This window comes from Nicotiana tabacum, chromosome 6 (genome assembly GCF_000715075.1).
Source record: "Nicotiana tabacum cultivar K326 chromosome 6, ASM71507v2, whole genome shotgun sequence".
NCBI lineage: Eukaryota > Viridiplantae > Streptophyta > Magnoliopsida > Solanales > Solanaceae > Nicotiana > Nicotiana tabacum.
In genome coordinates, this window is record NC_134085.1 from 120,892,016 (window position 1) to 120,917,057 (window position 25,042).

At 37.0% G+C, this 25,042-nt stretch overlaps 1 protein-coding gene across 1 annotated transcript; it reads left to right on the forward strand.

Annotated features, from left to right (window-relative positions):
* The first annotated feature begins 1,822 nt into the window (after window positions 1-1,822).
* Window positions 1,823-3,217, forward strand: LOC142182021 (protein FAR1-RELATED SEQUENCE 2-like). Its single transcript, XM_075255811.1, has 3 exons — window positions 1,823-1,901; window positions 1,971-2,107; window positions 2,642-3,217. The coding sequence occupies exons 1-3, from the start codon at window positions 1,823-1,825 to the stop codon at window positions 3,215-3,217; spliced, it is 792 nt and encodes a 263-aa protein (XP_075111912.1).
* The last annotated feature ends 21,825 nt before the right edge of the window (window positions 3,218-25,042 follow it).

Here is a 25,042-nt window from a genome sequence, read left to right on the forward strand (position 1 = left end):
ATGCAAGAAATGATAAGAAACATAATGGAAAGGAAACTATCACCCAATGATTGTATGATTGGGATGTCGTAGAAAAGCAAGAAGTCAAAATATGTATGGGATCTTGAGATTTAAGGATAAAGGTTTGAATAACATGTGCTTGAATAAGTAAACAAGACAACACTTTCCTATATTCTTCTTTCAATCTTTACAATATGTCTCAATTCTCATAAAGGCAGATCCTTTTTTGTTCTTTATCTCTTCCTATTTATAAGGAACATTCCCCAAAAACTCTAAAAAGTACAACATAGAGAATATCCAAAGGAATATTCTTTATGTCCATTTCTGAACTTAAGTTACCGTTACTGTCCTGTCTCAGCTGCCCGCTTCTGGCGTCGACCTTTATGAGGACGACCTTCATTCATTATGTCGTGGTCGACCCCGTCCTTTGTCTTGCTTATCTGTTACTTTGTTACCAAATTTGGACCTATACAAGATCCCCGCATGAGAAGATAAAATATAATATCAGATGCAATGGTAAAAAAATAAATAAAAATACAGCATAATTTTATAATAAAATAAGCTGTTAGACTAAGTGATCGCTCAATTCTATAATATAAAATTTTCCCAATTCTATAATATAAAATTTTCCTTAGAGTTGCCTTACTTTTGGAGATAACATATAGGTAATACTCTTATAACAAGCATATTATTTGTCATATGAAAGCGATTGTTTGGAAATGAAAAGATCTTTCTATCTATACGTAGTAACTGAAAAGATCTTCAGAACAGATAAGTCCTTTTGCTAATAATTATACAAAATAATATTTACCGGAAAAAAATTAATTAATTTCAGTACGATTAATTGTTCCTGAAAATAAAACAATTTTTGAATTTTTATTTGTTTGCAATTAATTGTTGTCGTTTGACTTTAAGTCAATCGACTTTTATTTACTTCCGTCGAACAAATATAAGCTTTGGTCTGTGTAATTTTTACTTCAGTATTCTCTAGTACGCTTCCGAAATATTATTATTGGATGAATTGAACATACGTCAATCAGTGTTTTCTTTACTATATTTATACCGGTATAAGTTATGCCGATATAAGTTTTATTGGAATAAGTTATGCTGGGATAAGTTATGCTGGGATTAGTTATGCTGGAATTATTGTTTATTCATTGTTTGGTATGTTGTATTAAGAATGACAATTGCATAATTTCTAAGAAGAAGGTATAAGTTATACCGGTGCTAATTACCCCACCTTCTATAAGGTATAAGTTATCCCAGTGTTAAAATTAACACCGGGATAACTTATTCCTAGTTTACTAACCAAACAAAGTATTAAGGTGGTATTAAATTTTTATACTACCCTTATACCTTCTTATACCCATACCAAATGACCCTTAGTAAATCAAAAGTTTCAACTATGCTTCTGAAAAATTGACAATATTTAATTACTTTATTAAATGCTAAAATATTTAGCATTATAATGCAAGAAAACCGACCAAAGCTGCTAAACGACCACACTAAAAATTTTCCTATTTGGCCGTATAATTTTCCCTCCAAAAATGAATATAAATATGGAGAGCTTCTTCCTATTCCCAAATATTGAGTAGCGTGAAATCATCCATGTTCCCATAGGGAGGAAGCTGAAAAGTCTTTACATTCATTGTATTTTATGCGTATAGGAAATTATTGTATTTTTAAAAAAAACGGTATACGATCACATTAACGGCTAGAATCCTTCCCTTTTTTCTTCCTTAATCTAAAAATGAATTCAAACCAAGAAAATTTGATGGTGCAAGAAAATATGAATCCAAATGAACATAACACAAATACAACCATGAATATGAACCAAGATAATATGTTTGATCGAGTTAGGGATGAGCTGTACAGATCTTTAGGGATGACATCATATGATAGTTTGTTGAATGAATACGAATGAGTCGATGTTAATTCTCAAGGCAGTTTCAACAATGTTGTGCACTTAGATGATGATGACGAAGAACCTGTTGGAGAATATTATGGAGAAGATGACGATGATGAGGAGCAGTTTTTAGGAAATGAGTTAGAGTTATATGATGTTGATCAGGAAGTGGGGAATGATTTCACTAAAGAATATGTGGTTGTAGGTCCAATCTCCGGAATGTGATATAGAGATAAAGATTCTTTGCTTGCATTCTACAAAGAACATGCATGATTAAAAGTATTCCCCGTCGTCAAAAGAAATTCCAACAAGAAGGGTAGTGACACTGCCAAGTACATAACTTATTGTTGTGATAGTGCTAAGATTCACAAAACTAAGTTTACCACCAAGAGTAACAATTATAAAGCTAGGCTCATTTTTGTTTTGGATGATTTTGGTTGTTAGCGCGTATCTAAGGTCGTTCACAAGCACAATCATGATTTTCTCCCTTCCATATCAGGCATGATGGTTGGACATAGGTCCGTTTGTGATTCTTTGAAGAGGGATCTTGTAGCTCACGATCGATCTGGTATTAGACCCTCCAAGAATATTAGACTTGCTGAGGTTCAACATAGTGGACCGCAAAATTTGGGTTGCACTCCAAAAGATTGTAGAAATTTAATTTTAAAGAGTAGGAATTTTGAAATGCAAGAAGGGGACGCATAGTCATTGCTCAACTTTTTTCGTGAAAAGCAGGTAAAGGATATGGAGTTTTTCAATTCAATAGACGTTGATAATATTGGTAGGCTGCGAAATGTGGTATGGTTGCATTCACACTGTAAGGCGGCATATAAGCAATTTCATGATGCGATATGCTTTGATACAACGTACCTTGTTAATCGATATAATATGACATGTGCTACATTTGTTGGCATCAATCACCATAGACATCCCATCTTACTGGGATGTGCTCTCATGTCTCATGAAGATATCAATAGTTACAAATTGATTTTTAGAACTTGGCTTGAGGCCATGGGAAATATTTATCCAGATGCTATCATAACTGACCAGTGTCCGAGCATTAAGCCAGTCATTGCTGAAGTGATGCCACATACAATACATATGTATTGTATTTGCCATATATTTTCAAAATTGCCTCTTTACTTAAGTGGTGTTCGTCCTTCTAAAATTGCACGTGGAGAATTCAAATCCATGGTCCTTGATAGCATTACTGTTGAAGTTTTTGAGAGAAAATGGACAGAATATATTGCAAAGTATAATTTGCATACAAGGAATTGGTTAAACAAGCTTTACTCTGAGAAGGAAAAATAGGTTCATGTGTACCTTGATGTGTATTTTTGGGCTGGTATGCTATCTACGCAAAGAAGTGAGGGGATGCATGCATTATTTGATGGATATATTACCCGTTAAAGCACTCTTAGGATGTTTTTTCACTAGTATGAGTTAGCTATAAGAGATAAGCATGAGAAAAAGTGAAAGCATAATACATGTCGAATGGCGTTCAAATTGTGTGTGAGCCATTGTTCAAGTGGGAGGAACAGGTAATTCAGTTTTATATACGTATAATGTATGAATTTTTACTTAGAGGGGGTGGCAGGATTGGTGGCAGTGGTAGTAGCAACCGTGGTGGTAGAGGTGGTGGTAGAAATGGTGGACGCAAGGGCAGGGGTAATGGGCAAGGCAGAGGTACAAACATTGAGCATGATGGTGTAACGACTAAATTTCGCTCCTGAAAAATAATAATCAAGACAAGAAATATAGCGACAAATATTATATTCAATTTCAAGTGATGGGGTTACAATCTCTAAAATATCTCTAAATCTAAAGAGATGTAGTCCTCTAATTCTTCTTCTCACGGATGATGGTTCAAGAGCTTGAAAGCTTGATTTTGAACTTGACGGATTTCAGATTTGTAGTACGTCACGAACAATTTGAAGCTCGTCACGAACCAGGATTTGATGTTAGGTTATCACGAACGGAAGATTTGAAGCCGCCCGCCTATGACTTGAGTTCGCCTTTGGAATTTGACCACAGACGACGATTGCAGATATGGATGAAGACCTTGATGCTATTCTTCAAAGTTTCTTTAGCCTTTCCTTCTGCTTACTTGCTTGTCTCTTAGCCTTCTCCTTTGACCCTTTTATATAGGTGTGGGGTGGAGTATTCTCCAAGAAAACCCTAGTAGATTATTGGGCTTGAGGCTTATGGGCCGACCTATTTGATAGAAGACCAATTGATGGGCTAGCCCAATAATATATTGGACCTTTATTTAAATCAATTTAATTGGATTTAAATAACAAACCCAATTATACCAGTCCATGTTACTTAATTGGACCAATATATATTTAATTTGTGGTAAAATCCAAATTTCTTATGGATTTAAATTTGACAAAATTTTAATTATCTACAGATGGTTCTCTAGGTGAGAATGAGGTATAATTTTGCAACTACATTTGATTTATTACTTAAACATATCATTTTTTCTCATAGCGTTTTTTGTTTATACAACAGAGAGTAGGACTATTCTAGGATAGCTAATACAAATAGTCCTAATTCTTGTAAACTAAAACTAAGTGATCGCATAGTTATCAAGTTTGTTAGCCTTATCATTATCTTCAACAGGAATAACTAAATTGCACTTCCACAAAAGTTTTTAATTTCTAATTCTAATTTTACTCTGGCCATTATAAGCTAAGAAAAGAAACTAGAAGCGAATGATTGTTTTTGGTATTTTTTCAAATAATTAAAAAGCCTAGGGATGTGACCATAACCTAGGTGTTCGCCTAATGGATTAAATACGTTAATACTTATTTTGTTGATTAGGGTGCGTTATAACTCTTAACTCTACGTTACCCACTCAATACCTCTCGGTCAAAGAGTGATTTTTCCCAATTTGGCTTTCTCAAGTCCAAATGGGTATCAAACAAAATAGTTGATATGAGCTCAAGTCGTGTTCTTACTATCTCTAATTTGAACCCTTTAATTAAGCTAATCAAACTCTCAATTAGCCCAATTCCTTGTTAGCCAAGTTATCCTAGACTAGGTCCCTCTTCTCAAGTAGAGACTAAGTAAAAAAGGCATGAATCAATATTTGTAACCATTAATTCTAAAATTGAAGCACGAACTAAGCTAAATAATCAACATCCAATCATAAACAAGCATTAAATTAAGTACCCATTAGGTTTATACACGAGGGTTGAGTCACAATCCTAGTAAAAATCTAGCTACTCATAGTGGAAATTGAAGAAAATAAAGAAGAAATGCTAATTAAACTCATAATCTAAGATAAAATGATAAAGTATAATGTTTAAACACTAAAATAGTCACAAACTTCCTAAAATGACAAAATGTAACGGCTACAGCGGTTCAAACTTCAAAATTTAACCTAAATTGTGAAACTCATCTATTTATAGTGGCCCAAAATTTGCTGACAAAAATGCCCCTCGGGAGTTCTGCGACCGCACAATTCCATGTGCAGTTTGCAAATTTCTTCAGTTGGTAGGAGCTTGGATTCTGCAGCTGCACATTTCTTGATTATGGCTGCGAAACATCTTCTGGGTTCGCACAATTCTTGTGCGGTTTGCACTTCAACAAGTCTTCAGGTCTTGGTTTTTTTCATACTCTCTGAACTTTGAATCATTTGTCAGTGCAAACCTTGTTCTGCGGTCGCTAAATTCATGTGCGGTCCGCATATTCGCCAAAGTCCTGCTAGGTTCTTTCACTTGGTCTACGGCCGCAAATGGAATTCTGCATACCACACTTTCTTCTGCGATCGCAGAAATCCTTCTACGGGCCTCACTTCTTTGATTATGTCCCCTTTATTGACTTGTGATTCAGATCACTCATTTTTTAGTCGAATTCATCATAGGAGGCCACACTTCCAACATTCCTGCAGCTTGCACATTTTCATTAGTTTTGGGAACATAAATCAATACTTTCGGACTAAAACAAAAGCAAAAAGGTTCTAATAAATAGTCAAAATTCCCACTTATTAACTACTCCAAACTTAAGTCTTTGCTTGTTTTCAAGCAAATAAATCAGTTCCTACTTCTTAGAGTTAAGGGTCGTTTCCGCGAGTCAAAGATGAGCCAGTCACACATCAGTTGTGACCAACAATTACCTACACTACTCATGTATTATCAACAAGGTGACAAGTCAAATATTCATGCACATGTAGTTCTACTGCAACATTTGAGTTTCAAGAATTGACTTTACTCATCAAAGACTCTTGTTCTATTATTTCGGTCATGGTGGACTCCAAACTCTTCCTCCTTTACTTTCCATTTTCCAAGCTCACTTAAGAAATTAGCACTAAATCTTAAGATTCACGAAAGTTTTACTCGTCTCTCACACGAGAATGTCGCAAGTATGGCTTCAAGTACCATAAGCTTGCCCCTTATGTAGATCACCACTAATGTAAGATCACTTGGTTCAAAATGAAGCAGGACTTCTTTCGGGTTATAATGAAGCCTTTTGAATTAGGGTAGGATACCACATGAGTAAGTGGTTACACCTTTCCTTAAGCACTCCACATTTTCATTTCTCGGCTCACAATTACCAATTCTTAGAGGCATTTTCTTTTCATTGGGGACTAGAGAGACTTAACATCACTCTTTATTGTTCATTTCATTCTTTGTCTCCCTTTTTGATTGCTCATGCTAGGGATTATTACCTCTTTTTGAATCTATCAACCCCCCACTTATTCACGTTTTGTATTTTTCTTTTTGTTCTTTTCATTTCTTGCCTTTTCTTTTATAGAGATCATTTCTTTTCTCTTTTTGTGCCTTGATATCTTTTTCAAATTCCTCATCTCTCCTCCAAACTTATGTTTTAATCCACTTGTTTCACAAGAGTGTTAAGGAAAGTATGGGTGTCACAAGAGGATCACGATAAAACGGGTAAAGGTTTATAAGATGGTTATCAAATGAGAAAGGCTAGAGGCTTAAAGGGGTTGACTAGGGATAACGACATTGGTTGGCAATAGAAAGTTCAAACTGGCCAAGGAAAGCCTACAATCACTTCTCAAACCAAGCAAAACTTAGGATTTCACCTTGAAACACATTCGAGGCAAGTTCTAGACACTTCACATGGATACTTGGACTAGCAACAATACATATCACCCGTCGCGTAACTAGATTGTAAAAGAGGATAGAGTAAAAGGCATACAATGACCACATTCAAGTTTAAAGATCACTATGGTCCAATTAAACCACTCGATGATTACCAAAGTCAACTCAAGAGTCACAAAGTCACTAACTAGAGATATTTCTTTCAAAAACCTTGTCTCTAACCATAAACGTGTAGTTAAGTGTGTTGGTACCAATTAAAACATGGTTGACTCTTCGAGCATGACTTGATTAGGTCTTTTTATTCATTACTACTACTATTATTACCTAAACACAAAAACAAACTCATTCCCTTAAGAAGGTTGTCATGCCATCCATTGTTGGGACGAGTTATCCGGTTCACACAATAACTACCTTTGAAAATAGCCGTGTCATCAAGAAAACCAAAGGCTTATTATCTACTAAAGCATAAAAAATCTACTTAACAAAACAAGAGCTAATATAGAGAAAAATAAAGAAGCTAATAAGCAAAAACTACTAAAGAGAGATAAATATACATAGGAGAAAAGAGAGAAGCTAGATAAATACAAATAAGATGAGATATAGTATCATTAAATTATTACAGACCAAATGTATCATAGTGTACTAATGTGTCAAATAAAACTCTAACCCCCCCTTCCCGAATAAAAGTAAGCATTGTCCCCAATACTTAGCAAAATAAGAGTAAAAGAGGAGAGGGTGAAGAAAACTCCATATGGAACCTTGGACATATAAGTGTCCCCAGCAATGACATCTGCCTCAGTATCAGCCAACTAAATCTCATCATCATCAAATCTAGGTGTGGATGGGCTGGCGAACATCTCACGCACTACCTCAGCAGTGTCGGCAGCAAGGTCTGACTCATCAGACTGGCCAGCTGGTGCTACCGGTGCAGATGGTGCTAAAGGATCTGGGGTAGACTATTGCTGATCAAGCAGCATGTCAAAAGGAAGGTCGCCAGCTGTAGCAAGTCGAGTCACCTCCCTCCAGAGCTTGTCCTCTGATTTCTTGCTCACATAAGACTTCCTCATCTTTTTTTCTTCCTTTCCTAGCTCCTCAATCACTGACCCGTGTCTACCACTGCATCCATGATCATTTTCTGGTTATCCAAAATCTTCTTTAGTGTCTCATCTATGTCAGAAGGAGCCTATGGTGCCTGAGAAGTGGACTGCGCTGCAACAGTACTAGACATGTCAGACAACTTAGAAGTAGTTGTCTGCATCCAATTGTTGAGACTCGCCAATGTTTGGGAGACTCGTATAGCAGATAGGGGAACTGTGGGAATGGACACTGTCTTTAAAGAAACTCTAGGGGCTGTGGTAGGAGTTGATGATGATGGTCGATGCATAGTAGTAGCGCTGGTAAAGGGCTCGACAGAGGTGGATAGAAGATCAGCTGCCTCAGAAGCTACCACTATTGGCTCATTAGACTAGCATGTGGTGGTAGAAGGCTGGTATTTCTTCTTTGGGTTGCTTGCATCCATCAGAGAATACCAGTTGAATGGCTTTTTCGGCTTTACCTTGGTATCAAAATCTCTCGGCTCTACCTTTGCCTCAGTAAGGTACTCTGTGATAGTGTTGGGATAAGGGTAAGCCGAGTTGTCCTGCCATGCAATCACTAAAATATTGGTCTACATAATGGCACCCACATTGATTGGGTAATCGGCCATTATGTAAGTTACAAGCACTGCCCGAGGGATAGGAAAGTAAGTCTCATTCTGGCGTGGATCTAACCTGCTATATACAAAGGTCTGCCACCCTTTTGCCTCAAAGCTCAAAGTACTCCGCTGAATAGGGACCCCAGCGGTAATCCATAGTAGTGGTGGTGCTAGAATCTTAGCCAACCAAGGTCGGACTTCCTCCTTCAGTGCGCACTTATCCAAATATTCCTTCAGCTCAGCATCCCCAAATCCCAAATACGCATTTACCATATGCTGATCAAACCTCACATTGAAGTTGTGCACTTTGGTCACCTTCGTCCCTTTCTTGATATGAGCAAGATTGGCATAAAATTCACGGACGAGGTATTCTTTGGCTTCCTCTACCATCTCGGTGAGCCAAATCCACCCGTTTCGTACCCCGAACTGTCTTAGTATAGCTGGGTTATATTTCACCAAGTCCTTCAACAGAAACTATCACTAAAGAGTTAGCGAACTCACCTACCACCATATACAGAAACTGCTGAAGGCAGCCAGGATAACAAAGCGATCCTCCGAAACCTCTTTATTCTTTGATCTTTCAAGGCATAAAGCTGTAGCATCACCCCCTATGCCATCATCGGGTATGTCATGTATAATAGAAGCATCAAGGGCTGGTGCAGCTGATGACTCAAAAGTCTGGCTAGCACTCCCCGACCCCTCGGAGGTGCTATGAGATAAAAATGGCTCATCCCTGAGCTGGTATCTCCCCTACGGCCGAGGCCGCTCCTCTTGAACAGAGGCTGAATTGCCCTATGACACTTCCCTAGACAGGACATATTTAGACTCGGAGAGGTATGCACCTCTCCCTCTACCTGCTTTTGCTTTCTTTCTTATCATCTTTGTCTGGCCAAGGGGCAAGGCATTTTTTCCTCGATCCCGAGAAGATTCACCTCTCCCTTTTGAAGTATCGCCTCGTCCTCTTGATCAAACCATTGTCTGTATTAAGTAGAGGAGATGGTTAGTTGTAATTCTATGTTCAAATACATACAAGAGACATATAAGTAAAGAAGAAACCATAAGACACAATGGGGGTTATATACTTTAGTCATGCCTACAGAGAAAGGGATCTCCGACCCGCATAATTTTACATGCGGTCGCAGATGGGGACTCGTGGTTCGCACAATTTTACTTGCGGTCGCACCGCTGAGTCGTAAAAATGTTAACACTTTGATGACAGAGAATGTGCTGATCTGCGCCCGCACAAGGAAATCTGCGGTCCGCACTTCCTTCTGCGGACCGCACTTTTTTGATTCTGTCCCCTTTATTGCCTTGTGATTCAGATCACTCCTTTTTGAAATGGATTTCATTATGGGAGACCAGATTCCAACATTCCTGCAATTTGCACACTTTCATAAGTTTCGGGAACATAAATCAATACTTTCGAACTAAAAAAAGCAAAAAGGTGCTAATAAGTAGTCAAAATCCTTACTTATCAACAATCACAATCAAGCTTATTTGATCTCAATGCCGAACCAGCCTTGGAACTATAATATTTGATGAAGAATATTGCTAAAACTTGAATTTCTCAATAGGCCTAATTGCATTATTATTTTATTTGGTCCAGGATTTTTTGTTTTTTAAGAAATTTTGCTTGTTTTGCATAAACTTTGTTGTTTAATAATTTATGAAACTTATGTATTGCTTAGTTTGTTTTAACATTTCAATCAAACTGAATTCATCAATGTTTGTGCCTTATGGATGGCATATTAGCTTCTACTTAATTGTTGCTATCTCTCCCCATGACTTTGGATTAGTTACGTTGTATTGTAACTTCAATACTTGAAATAAAATTGTTCTAACAAAGAGAGTGCAGAAAGCATTTACCCCATGCCAAATATTTTGTCGCATTGAACTCTAATATGATGCACAATCTTAATGTAGCAATGAAGATTAAGAATTAACCAGCGATGAAGAAACGATCTTGAAGTTCATAATACTTAACCTTTGGGATGAAGAAAGCATTGTCTAAGTGTTTCCCTTAAACTTTGCTGCTTGTGTTCGAAACCAGTAGTGGCATTCTCTTTTTTGATCAACTCGCTAATAAAGTTATTAAAGTATTTGTAATATTGATTCCAACCAGAAATGCCGATAGATCCTCTGGTTGATCAACTCTCTAAGTTCTTTTCCTTACATGCTGCCAAGGTCCGAAACCTGGCTGCAACATTTTTTTGTCTAAATTATTCTTTCCCTTATTAGTTTGTTTTCATCCGAAGAGTATAGGTGATTGAATTGTATCTAATATTTTGGTCTCCAAAACTTTGAATCACTAATTAATATAATTTTTATTATTCAAGTTGACCTTTTCAATTCTCTATAACCAAATTAATTTCGATTTTCAAGAGTTATTTTTTGAAGCTTCCCAGTCATATTTTGGGTTCTTTATATCCAAAAGGATACAAAAGAAGAGGGGGACTTGTACAAAATAATTTCCAGTTTTCTTCTCAGTAGTTTTAGTTTAGTCATTTTTTATACTAAATGTATAAAATAATTTAAAGTTTAAATAGTCCTTTTTAAATGTAGTCTTCTTAAAATAAATAAGTATAACAATAATCCAAGGAAAACTCACATACAATATTATAAGAAAATCATATTAATCCAGAAATATGTTCTTACAATACTACTTTTTTTCAATGAGTGAAAAGGGTAGAACACAGTCACTAGATGCCAATAAAAGCGCATCCAAAGATCTAAGCATTAGATGTTCCTTATACTTCAACAACTAATATCACTGCCCTTGATGTAGCCTCAACAGTTTCAAAAAGAAGAACACTCTCTTTCTTCATATTGTTGTCGACAACAAATTATTTCCACCCCTTAATGAGTCTTCTTCAGACACCACTTGTTAGAGTCACAGTCTAGTCCTTCCCATTACAGCAAAATATTATTTTAACTGAACTAGGATGAAGATAGTCACAAATACTCTTTGGAAGAAATTGCACAATCATAATGGAAAGATAGGGTAAAAAATCATATTATGTAAAGTAAAAAAAAACAAAAAAGTGAATTTACCAGATCATCGTGCTTAATATACGATCTGTGCCCGTTCATCCTAAACCATGGATAGAAATCATCTTCAATCCATCCGTTAGCATTCATGTTTAGAGTATCTATTTCGTTTGTAGAGTAAAAAATGTAGGTTAACTTATGTTTAGGAGATATATAAAAAGAGTCAAAAACTTTTAATATCCCTCCAATCGTATTTTTAGTTTTTCCTTTGTTTCCCTCCAAAATCTTTATTTGACATTTTAGTCCAAAAATGTAATCTTGTTTTCCCTATTAATAAAAGAAGCTAGAATTCATTTTAGTCCTAAAATTTAATCATGTTTTTCTTTTTATTATAACTAAGATTAACCTATAAAATATAGTATACTGAGATTCTACAATAATATTGCAAAATATTGGCCAAGAATAATAGTGAACCGATACATATGATCTTAATAAATGAAATTATATATTGGCTATTATATAAACGGTCAATATAATTATGAATCGCAACGATGTAATTAATATAGGTTATATGACTACAACCTTAGTCAATGGACTTATATGGTTGCTATGAATAACTAGTGACCGATACATGTGACCTTAATGAATGGAATTATATATTGGATATAAATGGTCAATTCAATATAACTATGAATCGCAATGATGTAATTAACATAGGTTATATGACTACAACCTTAGTCAATGGACTTATATAGTTGCTATGAATAACTAGTGGCCGATACGTATGACCTTAGTGAATGAAATTATATAGTAGATATTATATAAATAGTCAATATAACTATGAATTGCAACAATGTAATAACATAGGTTATATGACTACAACCTTAGTCAATGAACTTATATAGTTGCAATAAATGACCAGTGTCCGATACGTTTGACTTTAATGAATGTAATTATATATTGGCTATTATATAAATGGTCAATATAACTATGAATCGCAACGATGTAATTAACATAGGTTATATGACTACAACCTTAGTCAATGGACTTATATGGTTGCTATGAATAACTAGTGGATATATGTATGACCTTAATGAATGAAATTATATATTGACCATTATATAAACGGTCAATATAATTATGAATCACAATGATGTAATTAACATAGGTTATATGACTACAACCTTAGTCAATGGACTTATATGGTTACTATGAATAACTAGCGGCCGATAGGTATGACCTTAATGAATAAAATTATATACTGGCTATTATATAAACCATCAATTGAATTAAGTATAGTTGTTATGGTTTGAATTAAATAATTTAACAATTGAGGTCAAAATGAACATTACATAGGGACTAAATATGCAAACTATAAAACTTAATTCATTAATATTTCATAATTAAATTGCTAATTAGGTCCAAAATCTAACAATTGATGTCAAAACTAACAATACAAGGGGGCTAAATATACAAAATACACAATTTGATTAGGTTACAAATATGTATTTTACTAAAACTTTATGGTCAGATTTTTGAACAGTTGGCCGTGTATATATACACACTCACCCACACAACCCTAAGGACATTAACATACACTCTTAAACAAACTGTGACGACCCGGCCGGTTATTTTGAGAGTGGTAGATCAGTTCCCCCATTTACTGCTCATTTTATGCTTTATAATTGTTATGTGACTTGTCGGGGTAGTTGGTTCAGTTCCAGGGAGGTTTCAGAATGAGTTGAGACACTTAGTATCAAGGTTGGAAGCTTAAGTTGAAAAGGTTGACCGACTGTTGACTTTTGTGTAAACGACTTCGGAATGGAATTTTAATGATTCAATTAGCTCTGTTGGGTGATTTTGGACTTAGGAGCGTGTCCGAATAGTGATTTGGAGGTCCATAGTTGAATTAGGCTTGAAATGGCGAAAGTTGAAAATTTAGAAGTTTGACCAGAAGTTGACTTTGTGGTTACCAGGCTCGGATTGGGATTCCGGGAGTTGGAATAGGTCCGTGGTTGAATTTGTGACTTGTGTGAAAAATTTAAGGTCAATCGGACGTTATTTGATAGGTTTCGGCATCGAATGTAGAAGTTAGAAGTTCAAAAGTTCATTATGCTTAAATTGATGCACGATTCGTGGTTTTAGCATTGTTTGATGTGATTTGAAGGCTCGACTAAGTTTGTATTTTATTTTAGGACTTGTTGGTATGTTTGGTTGAGATTCCGGGGGCCTCGGGTAGATTTCAGATGGTTAACAGATTGGAATTTGGACTTGGAAGATGGTTGAAGCTACAGATTTCTGGTGTGTAGTTTCTTTCTTTGCGTTCACGATGGGAGTCGCGCATTTGCGAAGAGTTTCTAGAGGCAGGTGATGATTTGTTCTTCGCGTTTGCGAATGGGGAGCCACATTCGCGAAGGTCTGGAAAGATGGTGCATCGCGAACGTGAGAAGGGGGTAGCGTTCGCGAAGAAGAGGGGGAGCAGACTGGGACCCCACACATTTGGTCTATGCGTTCGCAGAAGGGGAATCACGCTTGCGAAGCTTGGGGTCAGTTAGGCATCACGTTCGTGAGTGGTACCTCGCGTTCTTGTAGAAGACTTTTGGTGGTAGATTGGTTTGTGCTATGCAAAAGCGAGAAGAGGGCCGCGTTAGCAAAGAAGGATCATCTGGACAGGCTTAAATATTTCAAAAAAATGAGGGTTTGAGTTCATAACACAAATTTGATTTTAGGAGCTCGGTTGGAGGCGATTAATGGAGATATTTTCAAGGGAATAATTAGAGTGAGTGATTTTTACTTAGTTTTGATAAAATTCCATGTTTATGTCTTTGATTTCATCATTTAATTAGTGATTTGGGTTGGAAAATTGGGGGAAAATGGAAGAAATTTCTTAAGCCAAATTTTGGGGATTTGATCGAGGTTTTGGTATCGAATTTGAGTGATTTTGGTATGGGTGGTCTCGTGGTTGAATGGGTGTTCGAATTTTGTGACTTTTATCGGATTCGAGATGTAGGCTCGGGGGCCTACTTTTGAGTTGACTTTTTATTTTTGATTAAGAGCTTAATATTTTCTTATGAAATTAATTTCTTTAGCTCGTGTTGATTGTATCAAACTTTTTGTGGCTAGATTCAAGGCATTTGGAGGCCGTTTTGCAAGGCAAGTGCTTGTCGGAGTAGGGATTTGCACAGCTTGAGGTAAGTAACACGTCTAAACTTGGTTCTAAAGGTAAAAAACCCCGAATTTTGTGTTATGTGATTGGTGTTGAGGTGACGCATGTGCTAGGTGACATGCATGTGGGTGTGGACCGTAAGAATTTTGGCTTGGTCGATCCCAAGGAACTGAATAGTTGTTAAAGCTTGCCGTTACCCATATTTTCACCATTTGTTAGAGCTATTAAGGTGTCAGTCATATTAGAAATCCTACTTAGGCTATGTGTTGGTACTATTAAGACCCATAATAGTCGTTCCTTGCTGTTGAATTAATTGCTTAATATGTTAATTTGTACTCAGTCACAGTTGTTATTTGCATAATATGTCTTAGTCTCTATTGTCCTTATCTGATACATCATATCATCATTATTTGGGCTAATTATCATGATTTTGGTGGGCTCGAGAGACTGGAGAGATTATTGACTGAGTAAGGCTGAGGGTCTATTGTGAGGGGTATTTATGGGATCGGGTTGCACACCGCAACATTTTTTATTGATTCATGCCAGGACTTGGCTTATTATAGCGCTTGGGCTGGATCGGCCCCTCCGGAGTCTACACATCCACAGTGGGTGCAATGCTAGCAGTTATTTATATTTGGTCTGGATCTTCCCTCGTTTATATGCATTTGGGCTGGATCTGCCCTAGTTTATTTGCATTCGGGTTGGATCTGCCCTGTTATGTGTTAAGTTTTGTTGTAAAATATGAAAGCATGTCTAAATTCTTGTTGAAAGCATGTCTAATTCTTGTTGAAAGCATATCTAAATTTTTGTACCTTCACTTGTAGACTATGAATTTCTGAGATATCACTGTCATATTTTCTATAACTTTTCGTACGGTAAAATGTTGAAAGTGGACTGTAATAATTGGACTTGTCAGTACTTTCAGTCCAGAGATTAGATTTGTTACTTATTGAGTTGGTTGTACTCATGCTACACCCTACACCTCGTGTTCAGATCCAGGTGCTTCCGGTCACGGCGGTTGTTGATTTGCAGAGTCCAGACCTTCGCAGATCATCGAGGTAGCTGTTTGGTGTCCGCAGACCTTGACTCTCCTCCCTTATCTTTCAGTTTGTTACTCAGTTTTACTTTCTAGATAGTGTACTAGACTATACCTTTACGTAGATGCTCATGTACTCAGTGATACCCCGGTTTTGGGAAGGATTTATGTTTTGAGTTATGATTTCCTATTCTGTTTTTAAAAGATTTTCCTTTAATTAAACTGTTTTAGTATCTTTCAAAGATTTAAAGTGTTGGAATTGTGTCACGACCCAATTTCTCCCCGTAGGATATCGTGATGGAATCTAGTCTCTAAGACTAGGTAAGCCTAATACTTATTGAATTATTAGAAGAATTTAACTATTAACTATTAAATATGAAATAGAAACCTTTAACAACAACATACAATTTCCCAAAACCGGTAGTACAAGTCATAAGATTTACTGAGTTTGCTAGAGAACCTACAAATACAACTGTTTCGAAATAGAGATAAAATAGTGCAAGTACAATATCAGAAGATGACTCCGAGGCCTGCGAACGCGGCAACAGGTTTACCTTGAGTCTCCAAAGCAAGATCCATACAGCTAGCTAGCGATCGACCAACTGCAAATACCTGGATCTACACAAAAATATGCAGAAGCGTAGTATGAGTACACCACAACGGTACCCAATAAGTATCAATATTAACCTCAGTGGAGTAGTGACGAGGGACAGTCAAGATACCTACTGGACTAATTAACCTGGACATGTATAGGTGTAGAACTAGCAGAGTACGATATCTCTACAAAGCTAGGCATAATGACAATAATAATACGGTGATTGCAATAGGAAATAGAAGCAACAACTAGCAGTGAGACACAATAAGTAATAACACTGTAGAGTAAGATGAATACAATTTAAATTCGTGAAATCAAATAAAGGAAAAACCAATAACAACTTAATAAGAACAACCGATTTCACACCAGATCTGTTCAAGCATTTTCACGAGGTACCGAACCTCATAATCACAGCTCACGGGTCCCAATTCTTGAACCCTAATCACTTGGCATCTTGTGACCATCAATTCATAACCGCACGGACGACTCACGTGCCGAGAGAACAACTCTCACACAGAAGGCATGTAGACAATAATACATATAATGGTCCATAATGTCAGGATTCATCTTCCTAACTGATATGGGTGATTAATCTATGTGTATGATTGTGCAAGTGTTCTACCACAATCCAAATCAACAAACAAGAGTAAAGACAATGAATGGAACATAAGAAATGATCGCCCCGAAATATACATTGTAATCAAGACAATAATGAAGTGGGCGTTACGACAAGCACAACAAGATTAGCTACATAGAACTGAGCAAATAGAGCAACACGTAGGAAAACAATTAATAATATGCTACAAAAAACAACAACCAAAGACAAGTGCACAGAAATGGGGAAATGACAATAGAGCCCTCCTGAGGTACCGCCTCGTAGTCACAAATAGTAAAATGAATCACAACGGCACGGTAGAAACCTTGTGCAAACAATAACCACTGCACGGCAGAGACCTAATGCAACAATAACCACCGCACGATAGAAACCTCGTACCACAATAACAACCGCATGACAAAAACCCCGTGCCACAATAATAACTGCACGATAGAAACCCCGTGCCATATTAACAACCGCATGTCAGAAATGTAACGACCCGACCTGTCGTTTTAAGCATTTCCATCCCGTTCAGATATTTGAAGTCTTGAGTAGCGTCTTTTTGTGTATTATGACTTATGAGAGTGGTCAAGTTTTGTTTTCAGATGATTCAAAATTAATTGAAAGAACAATCCATGTTTTGGAAGCTTAAGTTGAATAAATGGACCAGAAAGTGAAATATGTGTAAATGATCCCAAAATGGATTTTTGATGATTCTAATAGCTCTGTATGGTAATTTCGGGCTTAGGAGTGTGTCCGTATATTTATTACGAGGTCCGTAGCTAAAATAGGCTCGAAATGGCAAAAATAAGAAATTTAAGTTTGGAAGTTTGACGGGGGGTTGACTTTTTGATATCAGAGTCAGAATCCAGTTCTAAAAATTCTCATAGCTTCGTTATGTCATTTATGACTTGTTTGCAAAATTTGAAGTCAATCGGACTTGATTTGATAGGTTTTTGCATCGAATATAGAAGTTGGACATTCCTAGTTTCATTAGGCTTGAATTGGGGTGTGATTCACGGTTTTAGCGTTATTTGATATGATCTGAGGTGTCGACTAAGTTCGTATTATGTTTTAGGACTAGTTGATGTATTTTGTTGAGGTACCGAGGGCCTCGGGTGGATTTCGGAAGGTTAACGGATTGATTCAGACTGAAGAAAAGTTGCTAAAATTCTTTTGGACAGCTGCTGTATTTTTTTTACAGCAGCATGAACAGTACCGTGAACAGTACCACTTGAACAGTACGAGTGAACAGTAGCCCCGAAAATTCTGGCCAGTTAAAGGGCGAGCAGTCCATTTTGTTTTTCATTTTTTTGAGTTTCAAGCTCGGATTTTGGGCAATTTTGAGCGAGAAATCACGGGAAATCTTGAGGTAAGTCCCTTGTGATCATTGTTAGTCAATATTATTGAATTATCATTGAATATCTTGGCTCGATTACATGTTTTTGAGGTGTAAATCGGGAATTTGGGCCTAGGGATTTAAAAATAAGATTTGATGATTTGGAGGCCGAATTGTTGTCGGATTTTGGTAAAATTTGTATGGTTGGACTCGTTGTTAGATGGGAGTTTATATTCCATGATTTTTGTCAAGTTTCGAGATGTGGACCCCACGGGTGAATTTTGAGTGCAATTTCGGATTTTTAATGGAAAATGTAGAATTTCATGTAGAATTGATTCCTATATTTTGTATTGACTGAATTGAATTATTGTGGCTAGATTCGAGATATTTGGAGATTTATTTGAGAGACAAAGGCATTGTGGAGTAGGATTTTGCTCAGATTGAGGTAAGTAACGGTTATAAATTTGGTCTTGATGGTATGAAACCCCAGACATTGTGTCGTATGACTATTTTAGAGGTGACGCACATGCTAGGTGACGGGGGTGTGGGCGTGCACCATAGGGATTGTGACTTGGTCCATCCCGCGAGACTGTGGAATCAATTGGCCTACTGTTTAATACATGTTCCCTCTGTTTACATAGAAATTGACTGTACTTCATGTTAGAAATCATGTTTAGGCCTTATGTGATCACTGTTGAGACCTGAGAGGTCGTGTACTTGCTGAATTAGTTGCTAAATTACTGTTTGTACTCAATCATAGCTTTTCTTGCTTATTATGCCTTTGTCTCTTATTGTTTATTGTTGATACATGATATTACTTCTGTTTGGGCTGTTTATATGATTTCTGAGAGTCCGAGAGACTGGAGAGATTGATGACTGAGTAAGGCTGAGGGCCTAGTTGTGAGATATTGATACTATAACACGTGAGTTGTCCGTGCAGCATGTGAGTTGCCCGTGCAGATCCAGATATTGATACTATAGCACGTGAGATGTCCGTGCAATATGTGAGTTGTCCGTGCGGATTCAGATATTGATAATACTATAGCACGTGAGTTGTCTGTGCAACACGTGAGTTGTCCATGCAGATCCAGATATTGATTTTATAGCACGTGAGTTGTCCGTGCGAATCCAGATATTTTATTATAGCATGTGAGTTGTCCGTGCAACACGTGAGTTGTCCGTGCGGATCCAGATATTTTATTATAGCACGTGAATTATAGTACGTGAGTTGTCCATGCAGCACGTGAGTTGTCCATATGGATCCAGATATTATATTATAGCACGTGAGTTGTCCATGAAATTTATAGCGCTTGGGCTGAAGGAGCCCCTCCAGAGTTTGCACACTCCCAGTAAGCACAGGTACCTAATGAGTATGATTATTGAAGGTTGAGAGCCGAGTGACTGAGCTGTTGAGATGATGAGCTGAGTGAATGTTGCCTTGGGAGGCCGTATTTGATTTCAATTAATTATTGACTTAGTTGCTATTTGTCCTTGTTGTACAGATTTCTGAAGGATCTGATATCTGGTTTATTGAGTACGCACTGATGTGTCTTAAATTGTTAAATTTGAGAGCATGACTATTCTTATTTGGAAGTTACTGAGATGACTGTATTTGTATAGCTCGTCACTACTTCTCAGTTCCTTATTTATTTCTGTTACTTACTGAGTTGGTGTACTCATGTTACCCCCTGTACCTCGTGTACAGATCCATACACTTCTGGTCACGGCGGTTGTTGATTGAAGAGTCAGGCCTAGGAGACTATCGAGGTAGCTGCATGGTGCCCGTTGACCTTGACTCTCCTTTTCCTTTCATTTTATACTGTTCTATATATTTCCAGACACTATTTTATCAGTCAGATGTTGTTGTAATTTAGATGCTCATGTACTAAGTGGCACAGGGTTTTGGGGATGGATTGTATAGAATTTTTGGAGTTATATTCTATTTTTAAAAAGGATTTCTTTAATATTAACTGCTTCCGCCCTCATTTAAAAGTTCTAGTGTATTGAGATGTTGAGTTGAGGCTTGCCTAGTACCATGATAGGCTCCGTCACAACATGTGAGATTTTGGGCCGTGACAAGAAACCTCGTGCCACAATAACAACCGCACGACAGAAACCTCGTGTCACAGTAACAACCGCACAGCAGAAATTTCGTCCAAACATAACACTGATTGCAACAACAATAATGATAATAAAAAAATAATACGGCAAGTAGATCAACTCAGGAACTTCGGAACACAAAGAGACGGAAGAACGACCTCACAAGGAAAAACACAACACAAATAATAGTACAACATAGCAATAACTCAACAAGGAAGAGATACTGTGTAGCAATAATTCCACATAAATATAATTCAACGATAAGAGGGATAACATGAATGAATGACTCTAATTAAGGCTACGTCAACAATGATAAGGGATAACAAAACTTCAATTAGGGTAGAGCAATTATGGAAGAGATTCAACAAATTCAATTAAGGATAAGTAGATTATGGAAAAGATAATAATAACTTCAACTAACGATAAGCAATTATGGAAAAGATAATATTTTTACCCTCCTTGATTTGCGTGCGCAGTCCAGGCATATTTCTGAAAAACTTTTATGTTAAAAGTTGTTAAAAATAAGAAATTTTGCCTAAAAACTTCATTTGAGTTGACTTCGGTCAATATTTTTGGTGAACGGACCTGAATTTGTATTTTGACGGTCCCGGTGGGTCCGCGTCATGATTTGAGACTTGGGCGTATGCCCGGAATCGAAATTGGAAGTCCCTAGTCCGAGATATTGGACTTTGTCGAAATTTGAAAGTTAAAGACTTAAAGAAATGGAGATGTTTGATCAAGGTTTGACTTTTTGGATATCAGGTCCATATTTTGGTTCCGAAACCCTGTATAGGTCCAATACATTATTTATGACTTATATATGAAATTTGGTAAGAAACGGAGTTGGTTTAACGTGATTCGGACGTTCGGTTGTGAAAATAGGAGTTTGAAAGTTTTCTTGAAAATTTCATTTGATTTGTGCTAATTTCGTAGTTTTAGACGTTATTTTGGCAATTTGATTGCACGAGCAAGTTCGTATGATATTTTAAGACTTATGTGCATGTTTAGTTTGGAGCCTGGAGGGCTCAGGTGAGTTTTGGATAGCTACAGAGTGTTTTGGACTTAGAAATCATAGTTGGTGTGCTTCAGGTCGGTAGACTTCGCATTTGCAAGCCTCGCATTTGCGAGTAGTGGGGCTGGGAGGGGGCCTTCGCAATTGCAAAGTTCAGGATCACATTTGCAATAAACTCAGGCCGCATTTGCGAAAAACTGTTCGCATTTGCAAAGACAATAGAGCTGGGGAAGCTTCGCATTTGCGAAGTGTTTCTCGCAATTTCGGGGTTTGCAATTGCGAATCCCTGATAGCATTTGCGACATCTGCAATTGTGTAAAACTTAACTTAATGGGATTTTTGCTCATTTCTCAAAACATTCAAAACAAGAAACCTTCTAGGCGATTTTTCAAAGACCTTTTCTTCGCCAAATCATTGGTAAGTGATTCTAACTCATTTTGTTTCAATCTTTCATTAAATTTCACAAATCTTTAACCTAAAATCTAAGGTTTTCATGGTGAAATTGGGAATTTTTGGGTAGAAACTAGGGATTTTGAAATTTGGGGATTTAGACCTCAAATTGAGGTCGGATTCCAGAACCAATTGTATATCCGGGTTTGGGGTTGAATGAATAATAGGATTTTGGTCCGAATTTCGGGTTTGGACCAAGCGGGCCCGGGTGTTAACTTTAGTTGACTTTTTCAATAATGACCTAAATCAAATTTTTGTTATCGTGGGTGATTCCTAAGGCTTATTTTGAATCGTTTGGTTGGTAATTTGCTAGATATTGTTGGTTCGGAGGCTAGTTTGAAAGGCAAAGCCGTGGTTGAACTTTGAATGGTCCTTGGAGCGAGGTAAGTGTTGTGTTTAACCTTGACTTAAGGGAATTAGGAACCCTCGGACTATATGTTATGTGATTCTCATGTGAGCAGCGTATATGCGAGGTGAATAGTGCTTATACGCCGCCAAATTATCTGTTTCCCTGAGTTACTGTTTTTCCTTAACTGTTTCCTTCCCTGTCTTAATTGTTATATACTCTAAATGCTTTCCATTCTTAACTGCTACATGTTAATCAATATCTTCTTCTATTAACCATGTTATAGTTCCCCTAATCCCTGTTATTTGCTTAATTTGACTTGCTTGCACTTCTAATTGTAAATTGCTGGGTTAGTCTTGCTGTGTAGTATTATTTTTGTAGATTCTATATTGAAAAAGATTTCCTTTTCTTGTTTCAGTTTGGTATTTATTCATCGTAAAGGCCTTGTGATTTAGATTGTTGATTTGACTGTGTACATTGAATGTTTGGTACGATATGGTGGGATTGGGCTGCATGCCGCATCATGCGTAATAAGGGAGGATTGATATGGTGGAATAAAGGTGAATATATTTATATGGTGGGATCGGGTTACACGCCGCAACAGGTGGAATAAGGGTGGATTGACATGGTGAAATAAGGGTGAATTATTGATATTGATATTGATATATGGTAGGATCGGGTTGCGCGCCGTAATAAATATATATAATATTTACTGTTATTGATATTGTTATGGTGGAATAAGGGAGGATTATGTGTTATCTGGTGGGATTGGGTTGTGTGCCGCAACAATCTATATGTTTCCATTTCCTGAGTTGTGTTGTTTATCAGTATTATTATTTGAACTGGTAAAGATTGGTAATTCTGGGCGACATTGGTGTATTTTTGAGGTTGTGGTTATCAATTTCTGTTGCTTGTTTAAATTCTGTTTAGTATTTCAATTATTCTGTCATTATTATATACTGCGTACATGTTATAGTGTAGGTGACCCACCTTAGCCTCGTCACTACTTCGTCGAGGTTAGGCTCGGCACTTAACAGTACATGGGGTCAGTTGTACTGATACTGCACTCTACACATTGTGCAAATTTTGGAGTCGGTCCTGGCGACAGCTACTAGAGAGCTCGGATTGAACAATTTACGGAGACTTGAGGTACAGCTGCTCAGCTCGCAGCTCCTGAAGTCTCCTTCTCGTTCTTAATTAGCTGTGTATCTTCTTTTCGGATAGCTTTATGTTATTTAAGACCTTTGTATGTAGTATTCTAGCAGCTCGTGCACTGGTCACACCAGATTCAGGGTTGTAATAGATGTTTGGCAGTTTTATCTTCCGCATTAATATTTCAGTTATTCCAGTTATCCCTCGTTATTTAATTCAACTGTTAAAAATGGATAATATGTTCTAACGCTAGCTTGCCTAACAAGTGAAATATTAGGCGCCATCATAGTCCTGATGGTGGAAATTTTCGGTCGTGACATCGTGCCTCCAAAATTACACTACGCGAACGCGGAGGAGTTGACACGAACGCGGTTAAAGAAAACTAGATACCACCAAAATAACAGTCCAACAATATGGAGAAATGGCTTGTAGTCCATCTAAAACACACCCGAGGTCCCCGAGACCCCATCGAAACATGCCAACAAGTTTCATAACATACCATGGACTCACTCGAGGTCTCAAATAACATCAAACAATATCGAAACTACGAATCGCACCACAAATCAAACTTATGAATTTTCAAATCTTCCAACTTGCAAAACTCGTATCGAAGCATATCAAATCAATCTAGAATGACGTTAAGTTTTGCATGCAATTCTCAAATGACATAATAGAGATAATCCAACTCTTGGAATTGTATTTCGACCCCGATATCATCAAAGTCAACTTCGGTCAAACCTCTCAACCTTCCAAAACTTCAACCTTTTCAATTTTCACCGAAATGCTTCAAATTACCCTACGGACCTCCAAATATAAATCCGGATGCATGCCAAAGTCTAAAATTACCATATAAAGATATTGGAATTACCAAAATATCATTTCGGAGTCATTTACACAAAAGTCAAATTTCGATCAACTCTTACCGCTTAAGCTTCTAAAATAAGAATCTTTCTTCCAAATTGACCCTGAATCATTCGAAAACTGAACTCGGCCGCGTGTACAAGTCATAACACATAATATGAAGCTTCTCGAGACCTCATGCCGCTGAACGGGACGTAAATTCTCAAAATAATCAACCGGATTATTACAAATTGTCTGAGTAGTCGGCTTGCCTAGTACTATGATAGGCTCCATCATGACGGGTTGGTTTAGGTTCATGACACAAACCCTAGAAAATTAATAATATACGCCTCTCCCAGCCCTGCCAAACTTTCCCTATCTTACCACTCTTCTGATGATAACGAGGAAGAGCATAATCAAACATTTGAAGTGCTTATGAAAGATTCATATATCAACCACGACGATCTGGTAAATAATGTTTTTTTAATAATTAAACCATCAACCTCCGACAGTGTGGCTTTTGTTTTGGGGGGTTTGGGATAAATGAGTTTTTTATTATTATTTTTTATGCCTTAACTCCAGAAAAATATATGCATCGGTGTATTTTTGATGCCTCCAGCAGTGTGGCTTTGTGTTTCATAATTTGGCCTTAAAACTTAATACTAATGATTTTTTTCTATTTGCAGTATATTCCAAAATGAATATACGCGCTTTTTCCTAAAACAACTAATACCACGCTTCTTCAATATGATGAC